This window comes from Mustela putorius, unplaced genomic scaffold, assembly GCF_011764305.1.
Source record: "Mustela putorius furo isolate JIRA1106 unplaced genomic scaffold, ASM1176430v1.1 tig00003845_pilon_pilon_pilon, whole genome shotgun sequence".
NCBI lineage: Eukaryota > Metazoa > Chordata > Mammalia > Carnivora > Mustelidae > Mustela > Mustela putorius.
The window spans coordinates 62,866,652-62,891,281 of NW_025421998.1; the positions used below are offsets into that span (position 1 = coordinate 62,866,652).

At 40.0% G+C, this 24,630-nt stretch overlaps 1 protein-coding gene across 2 annotated transcripts in view; it reads right to left on the bottom strand.

Annotated features, from left to right (window-relative positions):
* NT5C3A (5'-nucleotidase, cytosolic IIIA) overlaps positions 1–19,252 on the bottom strand; it is a 51,094-nt gene extending 31,842 nt beyond the window's left edge. The window contains exon 1 of one of the 2 annotated variants that reach the window (XM_004762622.3): positions 19,028–19,252. In XM_004762622.3, the coding sequence (XP_004762679.1) occupies positions 19,028–19,165 (138 nt within the window). In that variant the 5' untranslated portion in view covers positions 19,166–19,252. The remainder of the gene's footprint in view (positions 1–19,027) is intronic. The other variant, XM_045062863.1, reaches the window with a different exon arrangement.
* Positions 19,253–24,630: the final 5,378 nt, after the last annotated feature.

The following is a 24,630-nucleotide window of genomic DNA, read 5'->3' on the forward strand; positions in this document are numbered from 1 at the left end:
TTCACTAGATAAGCCACAATACTTATAAAGCACAGAATAACTGAATAATTACGGAATGCTAGATACATTTCCCCATCCTACCAAAACTAGGGCTATATGATAAAACCATATACATACACATGTATATCTCTGTATATATACATCATTATATATATATATATATAACATACATACATATATATGGTACATAGTTGTGCACAAAAAAATGAAATAGAATAAAACATTTAATTAGCTTGGAAAGAGAATATTTTTATTTTTAAAATTTTTATTTTATTATTTTTTAAAGGTTTTATTTACTTATTTGAGAGAGTGAGAGAGAGAGCATGAGAGCGGGGAGGGGTAGAGGAAGAAGCAGACTCCCCACTGAGCGGGGAAGCACAATTAGATGAGGGGCTTGATCTCGAGACTCTGGGATCATGATCTAAACCAAAGGCAGGGGCGCCTGGGTGGCTCAGTGGGTTAAAGCCTCTGCCTTCGGCTCAGGTCATGATCCCAGGGTCCTGGGATCGAGCCCCACATCGGGCTCTCTGCTCAGCGGGGAGCCTGCTTTCTCCTCTCTCTCTCTCTCTGCCTACTTGTGATCTCTGTCTGTCAAATAAATAAATAAAATCTTTAAAAAAAATAAAATAAAATAAACCAAAGGGAGACTTAACCCACTGAGCCACCCAGGCACCTCAAGATAAATTTTTAAAAGATCAGCATCACAGGGGCGCCTGGGTGGCTCAGTGGGTTAAGCCGTTGCCTTCGGCTCAGGTCATGATCTCAGGGTCCTGGGATCGAGTCCCGCATCGGGCTCTCTGCTTGGCAGGGAGCCTGCTTCCCTCTCTCTCTCTCTCTCTGCCTGCCTCTCCATCTACTTGTAATTTCTCTCTGTCAAATAAATAAATAAAATCTTTAAAAAAAAAAAAAGATCAGCATCACAATACAACTTCATTAAAGTAATCGTTGTTCCCAACTGAGAAGCATGCTTTCTTTAAGAGAGAGCTAAAGTCTGACAGAGTGCTGGCTCTGCTACTTACTAAGCTACATCCTAAACAAATAAAAATTATGACAATTTGTCAGCTGGACTGTGTTTTTAAGGATTTAATAAGGTCATGCACGGAGAATTTGGCCATAAGTAGACACCCCAAATTTTTAGTTCCTTTTCCCTGGTTAATGGATAATAGGGCAGTGCCCAACTAACCCAAATGGGAATCAGTTTCTAATTGTTTTCTAGTTCTAGTCCCAGTGTAGTCCTGTTTTCCTTTCTCCTTATTTTCTTAATGTGACTTCAGTGGGTTTCTATTTTGCAACATTTCACTATGCGTAATGCTCAGGTTCTCAAACTTTTCCTATCTCCATCAAAACTGATCCAGTGTCTTAATTCCTTAGAACACTGTGACAGAGAAATCTAGACAAACATAAACTGTTCAGGGGGTTGACTGTATAAAAAGATAATGATTTGGGTGGGGGGAATGATGTTCTTTTGAGCCCAGGCTCTGAGTCGGGCATTTGAGGTAAAATAAATGAGAGGGCTGTGCCATGACAAGGCTTCAGAGATAAAGTGCGGACGGATAGGAAGGATCTTGTGGCAACTCACACGTGACTATCTATTTCCACCCACTCACAAGCAGGAACTTACCAAACAACTGAAGCAACCTTCCAATCAACCAATAAACAACGCTATAATCTATTAGCACCTTGAAAAATGAGGAAGATAAATAACACATGTGGAAAAAATAGACTGGCATTTCAATCTATAACAGCAAAGGACTGTGGAAGTTGGTTTAAATTTTATAAATTAATGGTTTTAGGTGAGGAAAAATAATTTTCCCTGTACCCTTCTAGGTCTTTGCTGAGGCCATCCATCCCATAATAAAAAGACAGATTAACAGAGAAATCCTTAATTTCACACATGTGGGGAACCCACAAAGATAAGAGACTCAAAGGCAGTCAGGCAATTGAGGCTTATAAGTCATCCTGAGCTAAGGAGAAAGGAGGAGAGGTCTGGGGCTTCAAAGGGGAGGAAGGAAATTCCAAGAAAATGAGAAGAGCAATGTTTGCCTTCATGCAGGCAAGTCTCTCAGATCAAAGAGTAATCTCTGGTAATAGTTCTCTTCCTGGTACAGGCTCCTTTTCTAGAATCTTTTAGGCAGGTAAAAGGGAGGTAAAAAGTTCTTCCTGACCCCTTTGAGTCTTCTTGTCTTCAGCTCCCAATAATCCATATACCGAAGTGGCACAACGTGGGGTGACAAAATCTACTCTCCTCAGGCTGAAGTGACAGTGAGAGAGTGAACATTAAAATGCATAAACAAGAAAGGTAATTTAGAAATCTAGCACCAAGCCAAGCACCAAGCACCAAGCACCAAGTCTGCCACCTGCTGACACAAAAATGGAATTGGATAGAGTTCCCTGATGGTGTTTTTAAAGTTCCCTGATGGTTTTTAGAGTTCCCTGGGGGAACCTCAGGTAAGGTTTGACATTAGATTTCAAATAAGTTACTGTGCCAGAAATAGAGATAAATTACAACACTTAATTTAAAAGAGAATGAGAATTAAAATAGGATTTAAGATATTTTAGAGGCTTAATTCAGTAAGTCTAAATAATGTGATGTCTGAATTACTTTAAAAGCAAACAAGAGAGATCTAGGGAATGATTTAACATAAACTGTAGGGAACATTCAAACTGCTATGACGAATTAAGGATAATCTGAGACACTTTGCAAACATTATAAAATCTGTGGGGGAGGAAAAATAGTTTTTTCTCTACCCTTCTAGGTTCTTGACTGAAATCTTCCTGTAACAGAAGACAGATTAATAGGAGAAAAATAAACACAAATTTAGTAACATGCATCCCTCCTGAATACATGAGAGACACCCAGGAAAATGGAGGGACTCCCTAAAATAGGCCAAGCTATCATCTTAAGTACTATCTCTAGTTAAAGAAAAAAGAAGATGGCATATTCTGGAGTTACAAATCCTGTTCCCTTTCAAATCCTACAGATTTCACCTCTGCAATCCGTGGATGTTCTGTCCTCTTTCTCTGGCTCCCATAGCAGTCTAGGACTTCATCCTCTTTAATATGGGCTTATCTCAATTCCTGCTCCTGCAGTGACAGAATGCCACCCCAACATATGCCTTTTTGGCATGAGGATTATTTTGAGCTGATTATTTCGGAGAAACAGTAGACACAGGAGAAGCTCTGAAAAGAGGAAGGAGCTCCCTCTTACCAGCGAAATTACGTTTATAAAGGAAATCTCCATTTCTATGTGCGTCTCCATCTCTGTACCAAAAGAGAAGGCAGAAAAAGATGAAGAAAGCACGACAAATTCAAATCAATGGAGGGAGTGCACTTAACTCTGCATTATCAATCTTATTCAGGCTTAACACCTTTTTCCTCCTCACACCCAACAACAGGTCTCTTCCATGCCCTTCTTTTTGTTTATTACTGTAGATGGTATAATTTTAAACCACCTAAGAGAGTTACTTTTCCCAAGGCATCTCTCATGTATACTTGTTAGTAAAACTTGTTTTTTTCTTGTTAATTCTATCTTTTGTTAAAGGGTCCCCAGTACAGAACTTAGAAAGGTGGAGGGAAAATTATTTTTTCCTCACATTCCTCGCCTCTTAATTCTAGTTATGCTAATTAAGTGTACTCAGCTACCAGATTAAGCAACTAAAATGCATTCCAGATCTTACCACTTTTAAAAAACTAGAACACTCTCAAAGTCTCCTCAGCAAGTTAATTACAAACACCCCACTACTGACAATTCAGATGTTTTTACAATGTGGTCCCAACATACTTTTTAAAATGTTGCTTCAATTAATTTTTTTATATATATACATGCTCATGCTATTTCAAACTGTGCGAAACATTAAAGGATGAAACAGTAAAGTCTCCTTCTCCAGTCTCATCCTCCCAAGTTCTACCATTCCTAGTAATAACTACAAACAGCTACTAGTGCAGTTTTTAAAGAATTTCCAATGACATACAAGCACAACATGCGTATGCATCAAAAGATGGTGTTTTCTCCCCTTAATTACCATCTTTTGAACTTTTTAAAATGTTAACTCTGATTTACTTTCCTGTATGTATGTATGTATAAAAGATTTTATTTATTTGAGAGCGAGAGCATGCATGTGAGCACAAGCAGGGGCAGAGGAAGAGGGAAAGGGACAAGCAGACTCCCCACTGAGTGGGGAACCTGAAACAGGGCTAATCCCAGGACCCTAAATTCAGTGACGTGGGAAACAAAGGCAGAACTAAAATTGTTAAATTTCCTTATTACCTACAGCCCACTGACAAGTCCTTAAAACAGGCAGAGTGACATTCCTTTAGAGACTCAGCTGCCTCGATGTTAACACCCTGCTAAGGGGCAAAGGCAATCTTTGTCTGATCCCCAAGATCCTGTAAATCTACTTTAACGTACAAAAATTCCTTTAGAATTTTCCTTTATCTTTAAACCCCCCAAGACACAGGTTGGCAATCACCTCCCCAAGCATATGACTCACCTATATACATCTGGAAGGGTCTCATGGCTCAGGTTTTATTAGACAGTAATAAATGACCTTTTCTTTTCTTTCTTTCTTTTTTTTTGAAGGTTTTATTTATTTGTTTGCCAGAGAGAGAGAGAGAAAGGGGGGGGCACGTATGCACCCAGCAGGGGGAGGGGCAGAGGGAGAAGCAGGCTCCCCACTGAGCAAGGAGCCAGATGTGGGACTTGATCCCAAGATCCTGGGATCATGACCTAACCTGAAGGCAGACACTTAACCAGCTGAGTCATCCAGGAGTCCCGATAAATGACCTTTTCCTAATAAAAGTTAGCCCCTCAAGGTCTGGAAACCTTGCTTCAAAAATTCCTGAGATTATGCTGAGTGAAATAAGTCAAGCAGAGAGAGTCAATTATCATACGGTTTCGCTTATTTTTGGAGCATAAGGAATAACACGGAGGACATGGGGAGATGGAGAGGAGAAGGGAGTTGGGGGAAATTGGAAGGGGGAGATGAACCATGAGAGACTGTGGACTCTGAAAAACAATCTGAGTTTTGGAGGGGTGGGGGGGAGGGGGGGAGATTGGGTGAGGCTAGAGGTGGGTATTATGGAGGGCACATATTCATGGAGCACTGGGTGTGGTGCATAAACAATGAATTCTGGAACACTGAAAAGAAATTTTTTAAAAAATTTAAAAAAAAAAAGGAAAAAAAAACACAAAAAAACCAAAATTCCTTAGAGACTTACGCTATCCCTAATCCCTTCCCAGTATATAATGGACCACTCCTCATCACCCCCGATCAGCTCTTTCTGCCCACTGGTCCTGTCCCTGTGCTTTAATAAACCACCATTTGGGGGCACCTGGGTGGCTCAGTGGTTAAGCCTCTGCCTTAGGCTCAGGTCATGATCACAGGGTCCTGAGATCCAACCCCGTATCGGGATCCCTGCCCAATGGGAAGCCTGTTTCTCCCTCTCCCACTCCCCTTGCTTGTGTTTGCTCTCTCACTGTCTCTCTGTCAATAAATAAAATCTATTAAAAAAATTAAATAAACCATTTTGCACCAAAGAGGTACCAAGAATTCTTTCTTGGCCGTCAGCTTGGAACCCTAACACCTTTCCTATGTCAATCATGACATGAGCTGAAGTCAGACACTTGACCGAATGAACCACCCAGGCCCCCCTACTTTGTTTTCAAAGTTGCACAATGTTTTATTATACTAACCGTACCACTGTGTAAGCAATGCACTATATTTTATTTAACCAATGTATATAATGCTTCCAACAGAATAAACAAAAGTGCCCATTTTTCTATATACTCATGACTCAGATTTCTCTTTCCACGCAGCGTTTTGCAGCCCCTAGTTTTGACTATTTGTCAGCAATTAAACTGGATTTTTTAAAACAAATTTTGTAAACCTCATAATTTTGCTGGTGTCAAGAATTTGAATTCTGCACTCCTACGGTTCTCAAACTTTAGCATTCATTGGAATCACGTGGAGAGCTTAAAGACAAAGATCTAAGGATGTGATGATTTTACCGAGAAAAGAGACTTCGTTGGGATGCCTGGGTGGCTCAGTCATTAAGCTCCTGCCTTCAGCTCAGGTCATGATCCCAGGGTCCTGGGATTGAGTCCCATGTCGGGCTCCCTGCTTCCCCAGGAAGCCTGCTTCTCCCTCTCCCACTCCCCCTGCTATGTTCCCTCTCTCGCTGTGTGTGTCTCTCTCTCTGTCAAATAAATAAATAAACAAACTCTTTAAAAAAAGAAAGAAAGAAAGAAAAAAAAGTTGTAAAAACTCCTGCTATTTCAGGAAGTATTCTGGCTAACCTAAAAACAGCTAACTAGATAAGAGCTCACACTTGTAGAAGCTGCAAATGTGATTAAACTTGAATAAGGATAATGCATAGGAAACATGACAAATGTGATTTGCAAAAAAAAAAGACAAAGTTATATGCCTGGTACAAGTTACTCCATACTTGCAAATTTGGGGATTCAAGATGATCTTGAACATATTCTTTGCCAATGTTAAGAGTTTAATATTTTTCCCCTTAATTTACAATATATTTTATTTAGACTGACCAATCATAATTGTTCTTCTTCAAACACCACAGCCATCAAACATTACCCAATGTAATCTCCCATTCCTTTGAATTTCACATATCCTTTCCTTGAGATCTCGCTCACATTTTTTTAATATGTTTTTTTAAAGATTTATTTATTGGACAGAGAGAGATCACAAGCAGGAAGAGAGGCAGGCAGAGGGGGGGGGGAAGCAGGCTCTCGGCCTAGCAGAGAGCCCAATGAGAGGCCCGATCCCAGGACCCGATCACAACCCAAGCTTCCAAATTCCTCAGAGACTTACGCTATGCCTAACCCCCTTCCAGTTTGAGAGTATATAATCAGTCACTCCTTACAATCCCAGCGCAGCTCTTTCTGCCCATGGGTTCTGTCCCTGTGCTTTAATAAAACCATCCTTTTTGCACTGAAGAAATCTCAAGAACTTTTTCTTTTCTTTTTTTAACAGATTTTTTATTTATTAGAGAGAGAGAAACAAAGAGAGGGAGGGCTCAAAGGGAGAGTGAGATCGAGAAGCAGAACCCCTGCTGTGGGGCTCAATCCCAGGACCCTGAGATCATGACCTGAACCAAAGGCAGCCAATTAACCAACTAAGCCACCCAGGTGCCCCTCAAGAATCCTTTCCTGACCGTTCTCTTCGAACCCCAACATTTCACATTATTAGGACTCTAACTTTTAAGCTAGTTGTGACACATAATTGTGACACTAGCTTCTAAATCTCATTAGTATGTATGAAGGCAGCACTGATGTCTCAAGAACTAGTGGTGAAGGAATAAATCTTTATGCTTGGGGAGGGCAGAAGAGCAAAGCTATTCTGAGTCTGTATTCTGTCCTGCTGTATTACCAAAGACTTGTAACAGCTGGAATGTTCTATTTTCTGCCAGCCAACTGACCACCAGTAATATCAGATTCTATATATGTGCTTTTATTTGATCAACTATTAAACGAATTTACTGAATGGCAAATGATATGGAAAAGGAATAGGGACTATAGTATAGGATATGGTAAAGGAATAGGGACTCTGGACTATTAGACTGCTGATTACCTAATTCGTCCCTTTCTTTTCTACTAATAGAATCTCAATTTTGTTGGAGGGTGGCCATTTGTTCAGCCAAAAAATCTCCTCAGCTTCACAGTTAGGGTGGCTATATGACACTGTTCTCTCCAGTGACATGTGAGAAGAAAGTTCTGCTCTACTGAATTGAGTATCAACCTCCCTGGCAGATGGACATGTTGGCCAGGACTGCAACTGCCATCTTGTGACCACAAGAAAAGCCAAGAGAATTTCAAAGACCTCTGTCTTGACATCCTTGTACTCCCTAATTAACCATCAACTGCCTATTTTTTGGACCTCTCCTTATATTAGAAAAATAAGATGTTTATTATTTATTAAAGACTGATTTGGGGTCTCTCTCCTAGGTACAACTAATAAGAAAGACAAAGGGGCATCTGGGTGGCTCAGTAGGTTAAATGTCTGTCTTAGGCTCAGGTCAGTTGTTGGGATCGGGCCCAACAACTGGCTCCCTCCTTGTCAGGGACTGTCCTCCTCCCTTTCCCTCTGCCCCTACCCCACCGCACCACCCCTCCACTGTAACACTCCCCCACCACCCCCGCCATGTGGATGCTCTCTCTCTCTCTCACACATAAATAAATAAAATCTTAAAAATAAAAGACAAAGAAATATGTACCAACCTAGACCCTTAAAGAACACACATAACAGTAAACAATACAAGACAGTGTATAAATTGCTACTTTATGAAAAACCATCAGGAAATGCCACATGAGTTGCAGAGAATATGCTTTACAAAACAAATGAATTAAAAACAGGTCCTAAAAGGTCATAAATCTGAATGCTGATATAAATTAAAGTTGGGATAAAGAGATATTTTTAAAAGCCTGTGTAACAGCATAACAGCATTGAGCCACTTAAGCAGTCATATTTAAATCTTGGTTCCCTGTCCCCTCCTTTTTCTAAATATAGACTCAATAGTGGGCTTTCCACTTACTCAGTATAGTACCCAGAGAACATCTAATGTTACCTTAAAATGGAAGAAAGCAATGCATTTTTGTTAGAAATTATCTCCAGGAAGAAAACTCACTCAAGTTTCAAAAACAGTACCAACTTATAAGCAGTAAGTGTTGGTGTTTATAAGGAAGCCATAAAAAGTTGAGATATGGGAAGGAAAAAATGAAAAACCATAAGAGATTCTTTTTTTTTTTTTTTTTGAGAGAGAGACAGTGAGAGAGAGCATGAGCAAGGAGAAGGTCAGAGGGAGAAGCAGACTCCCCATGAGCTGGGAGCCCGATGCAGGACTCGATCCTGGGACTGCAGGATCATGACCTGAGCCAAAGGCAGTCGTCCAACCAACTGGGCCACCCAGGCTTCCCAACCATAAGAGATTCTTAATCTCACAAAACAGAATGAGGATTGCTGGGTGGTGGGAGGGGTAGGGACAGGGTGGCTGGGTTATGGACATTGGGGAGGGGTATGGGCTGTGGTGAGTGCTGTGAAATGTGTAAGCCTGATGATTTACAGACCTGTACCCCTGCGGCAAATAATACAATATATGTTAATAAAAATAATTTTGTAAAAAGTTGAGATGTGTTTAAATTAGAAATGGGGGCACCTGGGTGGTTCAGTCTGTTAAGCCTCTGCCTTCCCCTGGCATCATGATCCCTGAGTCCTGGGATTAAGCCCAGTGCTGGGCTCCCTGCTCAGCTGGAAGTCTGCTTCTTCCTCTCTCTCTCCTTCTGCCCCTCCCCTCGCTCTTTCTCTCAAACAAATAAAATCCTAAGAGAAAGAAAGAAAGAAAGGGGAAAAAAAAGAAATGATAATTTGGGGGAGCTTCTAGAGAGAGTGAAGCCAGTGAATACTAGATGAAAGTCATATTGCCGACTGGCAGGGCTGACTGGCCACGGAATACACAGAACATAGAGGCTGAGACTCAAGAAATGGGAATGTTTGCTTATCATTCAAAAGCATGTAGGGGCTGAGGACAGGACACCCCAAGGTAGGCCAATCTGGCATGAAGATTATTTTGAGCTGGAGACAATGAAGACCCTGTGGGCTCAAGAGAAACTTTTGCCCATCCTTTAACTACTTAGAAGAACTCTAAAGTGGGGTTCTTTCCAGAATAAGGAGAGATACATTTTTCCTGAGTGACCCATCTATACAGCTGGGCAAACATCTGTTCTACTTACTGCTCTATGAATGCATTCCCTTCCTGTCAAGTCCCAGGCCCCTACTCCCTTCTCCTTAGTTCAGAGTGACATATAGACCTCATTTTCCCTGTATTTAGAACTTCCATGTCTGTGTGGATTACCATACATATGCTATTAAATTTTATTTTCTCCTGTTATTCTGTCAATTGATTTCTTTTTTTTTTTTTTAAAGATTTTATTTATTTATTTATTTGTCAGAGAGAAGGAGAGAGAGCGCACACAAGCAGGCACAGAAGCAGAGAGAGAAGCAGGTTCCCTGCCGAGCAAGGAGCTCGATGCGGGACTCGATCCCAGGACACTGGGATCATGACCTGAGCCAAAGGCAGCGTCTCAACCCACTGAGCCACCCAGGTGTCCCTGTCAATTGATTCTCAGTCCAGTGAAAAGAACCTTTGAGGGGTCACAATTCAGTTCATAACAATGATTAACATCTAAAAAAAATTTCACAGAATGTTAAACTTATGTAATAGATGTTAAATGAGGAATCTTTCTGTTTCAGTTTAATTCAGGGACCTACTAAGGTAAGGAAAGGAAAATGGAGAGAATTGGCTTCATGACTCCTTAACCACCTGAGAGGGAGGGACTTCAAAGGCAAGAGCCCACATGGAATGAATCACTCAAAAAATAATAATAATAATAAAATCAGGCTGAGGTGGGTGGGGTGCCAAAAAATTTAATTTAATTTAAAAAGTGCTCATATTATGAGGTTATAGTGAAAGAAGAGAAAGTCAACTTTAAATACCTTGCAGGCCCAGAGAGAACAAACCTAACTAGCTAAGTAAGAACTTTCATTTTGGGGGCACCTAGGTGGCAATCAGTTAAGTGTCTGACTCTTGGTTTTGGCTCAGATTGTGATCTTGGGGTCTTGAGATTGAGCCTCCACAGGGCTCCTCACTCAGCATGGAGTCTGCTTAAGACTCTCTCCCCTTCCCTCTGGCCCTCCCCACACATGCTTTCTCTCTCTTCCCAAAATAAATAAATAAACCTTAAAAAAGAAAAGGGGTAAGCACCTGCTGGCTCAGTGGGTTGAGCCTCTGCCTTCGGCTCGGGTCATGATCTCAGGGTCCTGGGATGGAGCCCCACATCAGGCTCTCTGCTCAGCGGGGAGCCTGCTTCCCACCCGCCCCTGCCTGCCTCTCTGCCTACTTGTGATTTCTCTCTCTGTCAAATAAATAAATAAAATCTTAAAAAAAAGAAAGTAAGGAAGGAAGAAAGAAAGAAAAGGGGAGCCTGGGTGGCTCGGCTGGTCTGACTCTTGGTTTTAGCTCAGGTCATGATTTCAGTGTCCTGGGATTGAGGCCTTTGTCAGGATCCATGCTCAGTGGCGAGTCTGCTTGAGACTCTCTCTACCTCTCCCTCTGCTCTTCCACTTCATGTTCTCTCTCTCAAATAAATTAACCTTTTAAAAAAAACCTCTCATTTCTTCACTTCCTCAGTGAAAGAAATCCTTCCTCCTACCCTATTAACCCCCAAATCTGAAGCAATGGCTAGTGGGGGGAAAGAGCAGGAGTGGGGAAAGAGAGAGGTTGATTATCTCCTCTTCTCTCATCCCAGATCACTGGCCACCACTAACTAGGGAGGGGAGGAGCCACCTGCAGTAAGCCACAGTTTGGGGGTAGTGAAGAAATCTGTATTAGTTAGAGAAATGTGTATTAGGGTAAGTTATGGGGCAGTAACAACACAAAAATCTCACTTCTTTAACACACAAAAAAAGTTTATTTTTCGCTCACACAAAGTCCAATATGGGTCCAGATGACTCTTCAGGGCAGTTGTCCTCCACATATTGGCTCAATATTCCAGGCTGCTTTGGTACTGTGTCATCTCCATGTCATCATGATGCTTCAGGATTTACTCCAACAGTAGCAAAGACTATGGACAACCGTGTCCCTTTTCATAACTACACTGGCCCACAAGTGGCCATACCATCTCCAGGCAGTCTATTGGCTGGAACAGCAAAGCTTGCCCAAATATAAAAAGGGGAAAAGAGCTAAAAATAGTGGTGGGTACTAGTAATGTCCATCTAGGAGTCTCACCACAGAATTAATATTGAAGTCATGTATAAATATATGACTAGACACTGTCATTTACAGAAATGAGACTGACTGCTTGTGATTTTAAAAGATTGTCTTTTACAATCTGAGAGTGAGCAATAAGTCACAGGCCTACCAGAATTTTTACCAGTGGCAAGAAAAATTAACATCACTGAGTAGATTTGAGAGGTGCCACAAGAAGGCAAAATAAAGTTGTGTTCTATTTATATCCCTTGCATCATGTCGACTTCATATATTAATCACATCTTTAGAAGAGATCACAGAAATCAAGTTTAGCTCTATTTTTCATAATAAGACCTTTTATCTTTCTCTAGCTTAAAGACTGTAATTCTAGTTCTATATGTGAGGTTAGAAATGTTTGTTTTCCTCAGCCAGCTCTGCTTACTAAATAGTCTAACTAAATGAAGTCATTCATTTAAGTTTTTATTTATTTTAATTTATTTAAGTCTTTAAACTCCCTGGGAAAGGTGTATCTTCAACTTAATTTAACAGCAAACAGAAGATTGACATACATAGATGGGCCTTTAATTTAAAAGTCAGTTTTCAATCTTTTAGCAGTTTGGATTAAAAAATAAAACATTGTCTGCTTTCCAAAACAACTTTAAAAGCACAAATTAAACACGGATGATTGGAAAAATTGGTCAATTTGTTATCAATATCTTTTTTTTTTTTTAATTTATTTTTATTTATTTATTTATTTGACAGAGAGAAATCACAAGTAGACAGAGAGGCAGCCAGAGAGAGAGAGAGAGGGAAGCAGGCTCCCTGCTGAGCAGAGAGCCCGATGCGGGACTCGATCCCAGGACCCTGAGATCATGACCTGAGCCGAAGGCAGCGTGTTATCAATATCTTAAGGGCATTACATTTTCTGTCCTAAAAGACATGAAATAAATTTTCTGAATTAGTTTCTGGATTTAATACAACAAAAGACAGAATTCCAAGTTACTGTACTAAGAGATCAATGTAGATTTGGACAGCCAAATGCAAAATTTAATAAAAACAAATAAAACCCACACTTTGGGCCAATTTATCTAATAAGAATGATGACTAAAGAGGAAGAGTGGGGAAAACTGAGATTCTTGAAGTAGGAGAGAAGTTCTGTGGCCAATAACTGCAGGACAGGAAAGTTAGCATTCATTCATAAATTTAAAAAACCTTGTAAGGTTTCTCCTAACATAGTCCAGAAACCAGAAAGAATAAGACAAATTCTTATAAACAGGATATGTGTATATAAATATATAGACACATACATTTAAAATGTTTTTACTTTAAAATAACTTCCTTTTTGGGGCACCTGGGTGCCTCAGTCAGTTTAACAGCTGCCTTTGGCTCAGGTCATGATCCCAGAACCCTGGAATCAAGGCCTATACCGGAATTCCTGCTCAGTGGAGAGCCTGCTTCTCCCTCTCCCTCTGCCTGATGCTCTGTCTACTTGTGTTTTCTCTCTGTCAAATAAATAAATAAAATCTTAAAAAATAAAATAAAATAGAATAAAATAAAATAAAATAATTTCCTTTTTAAAAGTAACTGCATCTTCTATCCAGAAAATAGGAGTTTCACTGGTGTTGTCCTAATACCCAGATGGTTGACCACATACATTTTTTAAATTCTCCTCTTTAGAAGCCACATTTAATACTTAAATTTGTACACTTCTGTTTTTTAATCACTAAACACTTAGCATTATTTAGTTTCAAGTACTCAGTTTTTCTTTTATGAGGAAAAATTACAGTTCCTACTATTTCCTTACAATTTTATTAGATGACCCTAACTTATGGTTTGACTTGTAATTCTCTGAATTTTAGGTCTTGAAAAAGTGACATGCATTTAGTAGAAACTATACTTTAAATTTTGATCTTTTCCTGGGCTAGCAATGTACAGTAAAATATTCTCTTCTGATGCTGGGCACTGGCAGTGGCCTTAGCTCCCAGTCAACCATCCAGTCATGAGAATAAACAACCATCACACTGATAATCATTCTGTACCATACAACTATTCTGTTTTTCACTTTCGGTATAGTCAATAAATTATATTAGTAATCAACACTTCATTATAAAATAGGCTTTTTGTTAGATGATTTTGCCCATCTGTAACCCTGTAAGTGTTCCAAGCACACTTAAGGTAGGCTAGGCTAGGCTATGATGTTTGGTAGGTATATGAAATGCATTACAGACTTACCGTATTTTCAACTTAATGATGGTTTATAGGGACATAACCCCACAGATCATAGGAAATCTGTTAATGCTTTTATACTTAGCCAAGTTAATTTGAAAGTAGATAAATGCTGTCTGAATAGAATAAAATATGGAAGCAATGCCCATGAGTAAAAATCAACCAAAAAAAAAAAAAAACAACCAAAAAACCCAAACAAACAAAAAACCCCACTAAAGTTGTCATGTATCATTTAAAATAAGGGAGTTATATGAAAGATTATATATATGATTCATTCCTCATTCTTCAAAGCTTAAATTTTGTGTTGGAGTAGGTTTCTCTGTCTGATAGGAAACTAGCAAGTGCTCAAGCTTTGTTCCAGAATCTTTTTTACTAAGAGTAACTAAAAATGCCACAGAGGGAACAAGACCTATCTGAGCAGGCACATTTTATTAGAATGATGAGTTAAACTGAATACCAAGTGGTAAGTGATGGTCAACAGCAATGACGAAGGACCTGAAACTTGCAGAATCTAAGAGAGGTTGGGGAAATTCATTCCCAAATACTATTCACCCCAAATACTAATTTCATTTGTGCAAAATTCTACCGCATGTATTATCAACTTCTATACAGGTTTGGCAATCTTGATCTTTTTGGTCCAGTTTACAAAAACTGCAAGCCATCATTATCGGGGATAGTTAAGAGTAGTTTTTACAATGAAGGCTTAGGAGAGAGAAGTTGAGAAAAATAATACCAATGGTTAAAAATTTTGCCCTGGGGCACCTGGGTGGCTTAGTCGGTTGAGCCGCTGCCTTCGGTTTGGGTCATGATCCCAGGGTCCTTGATTGGGCAGAAAGCCTGCTTCTCCCTCTACCTCTGTCTGCCACTCTGCCTACTTGTGCTCTCTCTCTATCTTGCTGTCAAGTAATTAAGTAGGATCTTTTAAAAAAAATTTTTTTTTCCCCTAATAGTGTTCATAATGACTAAGATATGAGAGTGGCTGATAGTCTGTGTTTTGGTATAATAATTACAACTACTATTTAATAAGCAGTTACTATGAGCCAGATATTACTAAATGTTCTATATTTAACTTTTTAAAAAAGATATTTCTCACACCTCACACCAACCATGCCCCAACTCTTTGTATAATACAATGCAATTCTGACATTATGTAGAGTTAGTGCTGATCCATGAGGTAAGGACTCAGTCCACAAGTCTATCCCCATTTCCAATGCCAGTCACTAGCCCCAGGTTGTTACCCATACTTCTGATGGACCAGCTGTGAATTTGGGGATTCCCACAACCCCCTCCTGGGGTTCCATAATCTGAAAGAATAACATAGAACTCTGGAGAGTGCTTTACTTACTATGACAGGTTTCATATAAAAAATACAATTTAGGGGGTGCCTGGGTGGCTCAGTGGGTTAAAGCCTCTGCCTTAGGTTCAGGTCATGATCCCAGGGTCCTGGGATTGAGCCCTGCATCGGGCTCTCTGCTCAGCAGTGAGCCTGCCTCCCCCCTTCTCTCTGCCTGCCTCTCTGCCTACTTGTGATCTCTGTCTGTCAAATAAATAATTTAAAAATCTTAAAAAAAAAAAATACAATTTAGAACAGCCAAATGGAAGAGAAGCATAGGGCAAGACAAAGGGGTGGAGAACTTCCATGTCTTCTCTATCCCACTCTATCCACACCACTCTATCCACACCTCAAGGTATTTGCAAACCTGTAAGTTCTCCTTTAGAGGTCTTTATGGAGGTCTGTTATGTAGGTAAGATTGATCAAATAAATTACTGACCAGGTGATCAGCTTGAACTCTAGCCCTTGTTCAAAGAAAAGAGGGGACATGCTGAAAGCTCTAATCCTCTAATCATGCCCTGATCTTTAAGGCAACCAGCCCCCCTCTTGAAGCCATCTTGGGAACGCCCCAGCTTGCAGCCCACCTCATTAGCATATAAAAGACACTGTTAACACTTCCCAGAGTCCAAGTGTTTTAGGAGCTCTGTGGCAGGAACCTGGGACAAACACAAAATAGAGATTTCTTACAGTACCACGGATAAAACAAACAAGAAAAATCTGAGAAACTTGTAATAGTCAAGATGAGATAAGGACACGTGATGACGAAATGTATGTGGTATTCTGGATGGAACTCTAGGGCAGAGAAGGACATAAGCTAAAAACAATGGAAATCTGAACAAAGTAGGGATATTTAAAAAATGTATGAATATTTGTTCATTAATTTTAACAAATGTACCATGCCAATGTGCAATGTCAGTAATAGAAGAACTGGCTGGGACTCTACTTATTTGCTTAATTATGTTGTGAATTTAAAAATGTTCTAAAATAAAAATTTAACAATGCAGTATATTAACTATGAAAAATGGGTTATCTTGGAGCTCTAAACATCCTTTTTAAAAAAGATTTATTTATTGGGGCTCCTGGGTGGCTCAGTGGGTTAAACCTCCGCCTTCGGCTCAGGTCATGATCTCAGGGTCCTGGGATTGAGCTCCACATCAGGCTCTCTGCTCAGCGGGGAGCCTGCTTCCCCCCCTCTCTCTGCCTGTCTCTCTGCCTACTTGTGATCTCTCTCTCTCTCTGTCAAATAAATAAATAAAATCTTAAAATATATATATATATTTATTTATTTATTTATTTATAGCGGGGAGGAACACTTGAGGGGGGTTTGGGCCAGATGGAGTTAATCTCAAGCAGACTCCCCACTGAGCACAAACCTGCTGAGGTGGTCAGTCCCATGGCCCTGAGCTCATGAGCAGAAACCAAGAATCCATCAACTGACTGAGCCACCCAGATGCCTCTGACCTCTAAACATCTTAGGCCATGTCTCCTGACAGGCTTACTCTGTATATTTATTTTGCTGCCCTAGAGGACATTTCAGCTGTAGCATGCACACCCCACGAGCCACACTTCTGTGTCTTTTAACTCAAAACTTTTAAAGTGGTGCATAATCTAAGTCCAGTGCCGGAAGTTATTTGTTTACCTAGCCAGTAAGAATAGGCTCACCTTGCTTAGGTAGTTACTGTTGGTTCCATTACTTGTGATCAGTTTAAGCTATGTCCATTGGACATTCACAGGTTTGTACAGATTCTCTAAGGTGGGAGTTTGGAGGATAGGGTGGGAAATGGGCAAAACATGCCCCCAACACATGGTTATTAAAAGAGATAAAACCAGGATTTGAACCCAAATCTTCAGACTCCCAATCAAATGTTTATCCCCTTTGAAGAAGCAGCCTATTAAAATTACAAGTTAAAAACATAAAGCTCAGGGCACCTAGATGGCGTAGTTGGTAGAGCCCTGTCTCTTGGTTTTTGCTCAGGTTGTGATCTCAGGGCCATGAGATCTGGCCCCAACCTGGGCTTCATGCTCAGTGTAAAGTCTGCTTAATACTCTCTCTCTCTCTCTCTCTCTTTCTCTCTCTCTCTCCTTCCCTCTGCCCCTCCCCACTCCTGAAAATAAATAAAACAAAAAAATAATAACAAAAAAATAAAAACATAGAGCTCTTTCAACTTTTTCCTTTTAAAAGCTACTAACAGGCTGCATATATATCACAATCTGAATTAATATAACATTACGTATATATATGTATAAGATTGACTGATTTCTATACTATAAATAAGTAAAGTTTGCCTGCCTGATGGCTTTCATTATTTTTCACAAAGATGGCAAACTATTTTTAGGATGGTATCAATGTGGGATTTTATGAAAATAATTAATTTTTAACTCTACTCAGTTTAGAAAAGAGATAAAACAAACCAATTCACAGTTTAAGTACATGCTAGAAGATACGGCAATTAGTTGGTTTCCCCATATATTGGTTTCCCAATATTCCCACCCCCATATAGAATATAAACTTTTGGTTTGGGGCAAAAGGAAGCCACGAAATTTCTCTAAACAAGACAGCAACATAAATAAAACAAAAATTTCTGAGATAAAAACATTTGCAGCTGTACCCACAGAAGTAGAGGAAAAAATAAGAATCCAAGAATAATTTAATTCTAGCAATAAACAAAACTTTCGAGTATTATTGGCATGAGACACGGGGTTACCATTTCTTTTACTATTAGTTATGGGGAAAATATTTCTGTATTCAACCTGGGGCCAACAGCAACCAAGAGGACAGTGTCTTTGATCAATGAAGACATAATTGAGGCTGAGTATTCTAAGTATATGAACCTAAAATGATATTATTTAGTATGGTGATAGATTGTCAACTTATTTTTCATAAATATTTGACCCCAAATGTTCACATGTGTAGCACATTATTGGAAGTAAACATGAGCTTATGCATTCCAGTAAGCACATTATAATAACTCCATGAGTCACTGGTCTTTATGAGTGGATTCTAATTAAAACACAAAAACTAAAAACCAAACTAAAACAAAAACTTAAACCAAACCAAACCAAAATTAAAAACATCCTCAACTTTGAAGCAAACACTGCTTATCATATACCTGAAGTAGGATTTTTGAAACACTCTCACAATAAAATTGGAAATAAATTTCTAAAATACTGTTAAGCAAGAGGCTTGAGGGGGAAAAAACGAACACAAAGATACTTCCTGGGAGTTTGAGACAAGAAGAAATAACATTCAAATACAAAATAAACTATTCTGAATGGCAGTCGGCTCAACCCGCATTATCTCAACCACTGAGAAGTTACACCTTTCCACACCTAACTCATTCTAGCCCGCGTGCAGAAACAACTCATTCCGAACTGGATTAGTCACAACCATTTGGCGGCAGGACCTAGGCAGCAACCCAGCCTAGAACGTTGCGTTTATTTCTTGAGAAATGGCTTTTGCTGCAGGAGGTGGCTGGTTTCCGAGTCACCTACTTGCCTTTCTGTTTCAAATGGAGATACAACAAAAGGCAGAGGAGTGAAACCCTGGAGGGTCCAGACCAGGTCACCGGCCCCGGTGTTGCCACTCCTGGGATGAATGGCTTCCCAGTGTGCCCTTTACATTCCAGCAGCGCCAGCACGGAAAGGTAAGGGCGGATGGAACGCCCTGCGGCCCATCAAGCGCTCGGGCACGCGGGGCCCTGCACTCACCATCTCGATGATCTTGGTCTTCCGCCCTGTCTTCCTCTTCAAGGTGAATATGTACTGGGCCAGCACCACCCCCGCCACCAGGACACACACACTGGCACTGGCCACCGCGCCCATCCTCGCCACCGCTGCCCGGTCCATGAATGGCGTGTCCTGCGCCTCCCGGCCAGAAAAGAAGAGGTCGCTGGACTGCTGTAGTCAGAGAAGCTGGGACGCCCTGCCCAGCGGCCGCTCTGCCGGAGCCCCGCCTCCGCTCCGCCCCTCCCGCACAAGCCCTGCCCCACGGAAAGCCCCACCCCACGCTCTGACTCGCGGGAGGGAAGGCGTGGGGGGCGTGGCCTGCGTCCGCAGCTGAGGGTGGGTGTGAGACTGGTCTTCCTTGGATCTTACCTCTGAGGAACTGTCCAAGGACCCAAAAGGGAATGGTATCAATTATCTCTGTGCTGATGAGAACACCACGGAGTGGTTCACTCCAGCTCCCTACGGTAGAAATCCTATTCCAACCAGACCCAAGCAGAAAAAGTCGACTGTCTTCCACCTTCCACCCTCCTCAGCTACTCGGGACTACAGCCCTAGAAGGCGTTACAAACGACTACACATTAAGATAGAACCAACAGTACTGTTGTTGGAAATGTAAATTGGTACAGCTATAATGGAAAACTCTAGAAAGTCCTCAAAAATTAAAAATAGATTTACCATATGATCCAGCGATGCTGGTATATATCCAGAAGAATTGAAAGCAGGCACTCAAAGAAATATCAGCACACCCATGTTCCATTGCAGCCAAAGGATAATAGCCAAATATAGCTAAAATGTGATACAACAGAAATGTCCATCAACAGATGAATGAATAAAGAAAATACGATATATACATTGAATGGAATACTACTATTCAGCCTTTAAAAAGAAGGAAATTCTTCAGTATTTGACAGAACTGGTGAATCTTGGGCACATTATGATAAGTGAAATAAGCCAGTCACAAAAAGACAAATACTTCCATTATTCTACTTACAAGAGATAGTCAAAGTCTTAGAAAGTAGAATGGTGGTTGTGAAGGTTGGGGGAAGAGGAAGAAATTGAGTATTGAGTTTCAGTTTTGGAAGACGACAAAGTTCTAGAGATCCATTACCATGTGCCTATAGTTAAGAGTACTATACATTTTTAAATGGTTAAGTTGGTAAATTTTATGTGTTTTAGATCACTTTTTTTTTTTTTTAAGTGCTATGATTGGGGCACCTTGGTGGCTCAGTTGGTTAAGTGACTACCTTCGGCTCAGGTGGTGATCCTAGGGTCCAGGGATAGATTCCCACATTCAGCTCCCTCTGCTTCTCCCTCTGATCTTCTCCCCTCATTCTCTCTCTCTCTCTCTCTCCTTCTTGCATTCTCTCTCAAATAAAAAAAATCTTTAAAATAAATACATAAATAAAAAGTGCTATGACAAAAGGGTAAAGATGAACTTAGGCAGTGTTCCTTTCACCACTGCTGTCCTTTTTCTGCTATATTCCACTCACTGCCTCTTCTATCATTTCCTCTTTTTTTATTATTTAAATTCAATTAGCCAATGTACAGCACATCATTAGTTTCAGATGTTGCGTTCAATAACTTATCGTTTGGGTATAATACCCAGTGCTCAGGGCACCTGGGTGGCTCAGTGGGTTAAAGCCTCTGCCTTCAGCTCAGGTCATGATCCCAGGGTCCTGGAATCGAGCCCCACAACGGGCTCTCTGCTCAACAGGGACCCTGCATTCCTCACTCTATCTCTGCCTGCCTCTCTGCCTACTTGTGATCTCTGTCAAATGGATAAATAAAATCTGTCTGTCAAATGGATAAATAAAATCTTAAAAAAAAATACCCAGTGCTCATCGCATCCCATGCCCTCCTTAATGCCAATCACCCAATTACCCCATCCCCCCACCCACCTCCCCTCCAGAAACCTTCAGTTTGTTTCCTATAGTTAAGAGCCTCTCAATGTTTGGGGTACCTGGGTGGCTCAGACGGAAGTGTCTGCCTTTGGCTCAGGTCATGATCTCCAAGTCCTGGAATGGAGCCCCACATTGGGATCCCAGCTCAGCGGGGAGTCTGCTTCTTCCTCTCCCTCTACCTCTCCCTCTGCTTGTGCTCTTTCTGCCGCTCTCCCTCAAATGAATAAATAAAATATTTTCTTAAAAAGTTTCTCATGGTTTGTCTCCCTCTCTGGTGACTTCCCATTTAGTTTTTCCTATGACCTCCTGCTCTGTTTCTTATACTCCACGTATGAGTGAAACCACATGATAATTGTCTTTCTCTGAATGACATAATTTGCTCAGCATTATACTATCCATGTAAGTATTCATCCTTTCTGATGGGAGAGTAATATTCCACTGTATATACATGCCACATCTTCTTTATTCATTCATCTGTCGATAGACATCTGAGCTCTTTCCATAGTTTGGCTATTATGGACATTGCTGCTATGAACATTGGGGTGCAGGTGTCCCTTCAGGTCACTACATTTGTAGTGGGGTAAATATGTTGGGTAAATACCTAGTAGAGCAATTGCTGGGTTGTAGGGTAGCTCTGTTTTTAACTTGAGGAATCTCCATACTGTTTTCCAGAGTGGCTATACCAACTTTCACTCCCACCAACAGCGTAACAGTGTTCCCCTTTCTCCACATCCTCGCCAACATTTGTTGTTTCCTGACTTGTTAATTTTAGCCATTCTGACTGTTGTTAGGTGGTATCTCATTGTAGTTTTGATTTATATTTCCCCTATGCCAACTAATCTTTGACAAAGCAGGAAAGAATGTTCAATGGAAAAAGGACAGTCTCTTCAATAAATGGTGCTGGGAAAATTGGACAGCCACATGTAGAAGAATGAAACTAGACCATTTCCTTATGCCATACAAAGATACACTTAAAATGGATGAAAGACCTAAATGTGAGAATAGGAATCCATCAAAATTCTAGAGAACACAGGCAGCAGCGACTTTGGCTTCAGCAACTTCTTGCTAGACACGTCACCAAAGGCAAGGGAAACAAAAGCAAAAATGAACGATTAGGACTTCATAAGAAAAAAAGATTCTGCACAGCAAAGGAAACAGCAAAACCCAAGGCAACCTATGGAATTGGAAAAGATATTTGGAAATGACATTATAGATTTGGACTGGTATCCAAGATCTATAAAGAACTTCTCAATCTCAACACCAAAAAAACCCCAAAAATCCAGTCAAGAATTGGGCAAAAGACATGCACAAACATTTCTCTAAAGACATACAAATGGCCGAAAATGTTTCACCTCATTTCCTCCTTTTTGTAAGAATCAGGACTTGTTCTTGCCTGTCTTGTCTCTTGCAAGGGATTGATGTCATTTACCCTGCTTGTCTCTAGGGGTAACACAGAAGAGATCAAGAGAAGCTCTTTGGAGTTAGTGGTGTTGCCTGGTGAAGCTCCTTTTTTGGCTGGGATAGAGAATGAATTGCAGGAGGGGAATAAATGAGAGGTAGCAGTGAAGCTAGGGGTTGCTTTTCTCTGACCCTCCGTTCTTGATCATATTGTTCCAGCCCTGTATCAACTTTCTAGAACCCTAGCAGGAGTTCTTAAAGGGAAATTTGTGGAGAGGAGGTTCTTAGCAATGTAAAGTATGTCCCACCTGATTAGGCATCTGTTAAGAAAACAAGTTTGGAATGAACTATCAGGTACATGAATGCCCTTTCTGTGTCTTGTTTTGTGGCCAAGATTGATTCTCTGATGCCATAAAATGATCTTGGGGATATAGAGTGATCAGTTTCTTAGGAAGGATGTTAGCTTTTTTGTTCATTTTAATACAAGCACAATATATGTGAGAACCTGTGAATATATCTGAGAAAAAGATGACAAAAATTTTAAAGTAGTCCATTCAGGAATGTCATGTGGTACTTGAGCATCCTTCCCTGTGATCTACACTTCAGTAGGTCCTCAGCAAATGGTAAAACAAATTCTGGCCTATGATTGAATTTGGATGCATGTATTAATACCTCATAATTCTTTCTTGCAATAGGATTATTGCTTCAACTTCCCTCTAGTTTGTGGGTCTCTTGCAAGGGATTGATGCTATTTCCCCTGCTTGTCACAGCAGTTTAGATTAATTTAGCTGATTTTAAGACCACAATTAAGACCTTGAGATCAAGTCACTTGCTCTAATGACTGAACCAGCCAGGTACCCACTGTGATTTTTTAAATCTACTCAATTCTTAGGAAGGGAAATTAATGGTACACAATCTTTTCACAAATGGAATTTTGTGGTTTCTACAATTGCCACTGTAGTCTTTTACTGGGTTAGAGAATTAGTTTCCTACATCTGAATGTAAGAAAAGTAAGTTAACTGTACAGCAAAAGAGTAACTTGGTAGCCCGATAGGACATGGGTAATTATATAAATAGAATAAATAGGTACATTGACTTAACATTTCATCTCCAATGCCTATTTTTTTTTAAAGCTAATTTCTGCCTTGTCTTTCTTTTTACTAATGGCTTCATTAATTATGATTCTTTTTATCTACCCTGGCTAATATCATGGAATACATTTGAACTGGAAGCTTGGCTGCTGCAAGATACTTGAACGTTGGTTGGAATGGGTTTGGTAATTCTATTTCAGTTTTAAATTACACTAAAAGAACGCAGGTGATTTGAAGCAGGTCCAGGGGAAACATGTGAATATCATCATTGATTCTGGGTCATCAGAAGATTCAGAGTTACCTAGGTGATATTTCATATTGGAAAGCTAGGGAACATTCTGATCTGGGCTGCAAGGGAATAATGTATCTTTAGTGGTCCAATAATATCATATTATATATCATATTATAATATTTCTATGCATTTGAGTACATAAATGAGAATATGGGCCATATAATAAATACTGTCACTTCTCTTTAAAATTAAAAAAAAAATCGGGGCGCCTGGGTGCCTCAGTGGGTTAAGCCGCTGCCTTCAGCTCAGGTCATGATCTCAGGGTCCTGGGATCGAGTCCCGAGTCAGGCTCTCTGCTCAGTGGGGAGCCTGCTTCCCTTCCCCTCTCTCTCTGCCTGCCTCTCTGCCTGCTTGTGAGCTCACTCCGTCAAATAAATAAATAAAATCTTTAAAAAAAGATAAATAAAAATAAAAATAAAATTTAAAAAAATCAATAAAGGTGAATTTTAAGGGTTTATTGGATTTGTTTAAGAGTCACTCTCAGACTTGAAATTTAATCATCTGCGTATTTACATGGTTATTAACACAATTAGCAATAAGGGGTGACGTAAATGTTTTTCAGAAACTCTCTCATAAAAGTTAATATTCATTATACATTTATTTATTTGCTACACATTATTTTTTATTTGCTACATATTATATTTCCACCAAGACATTTTTAAAAAAAAATCTGACTAATTTCTTTCTTCCTAGCATAAAGAAAAGACATTGGCTGGAAGTATCTTGGAAGTAAAAACTTCATTCTTTTCTTTTTTTCTTTACATGTATTTCTAATTTTCATTTTGAAATAATTTTAAACTTCCATAGAAGTTGCAAAAGTAGTACAATGGATTCCCATGTGATTTTATTTTTTCAGATTTTTGTTCATTTGTTCATTTGTTTTGAAAGAGAGAGAGCACCCAA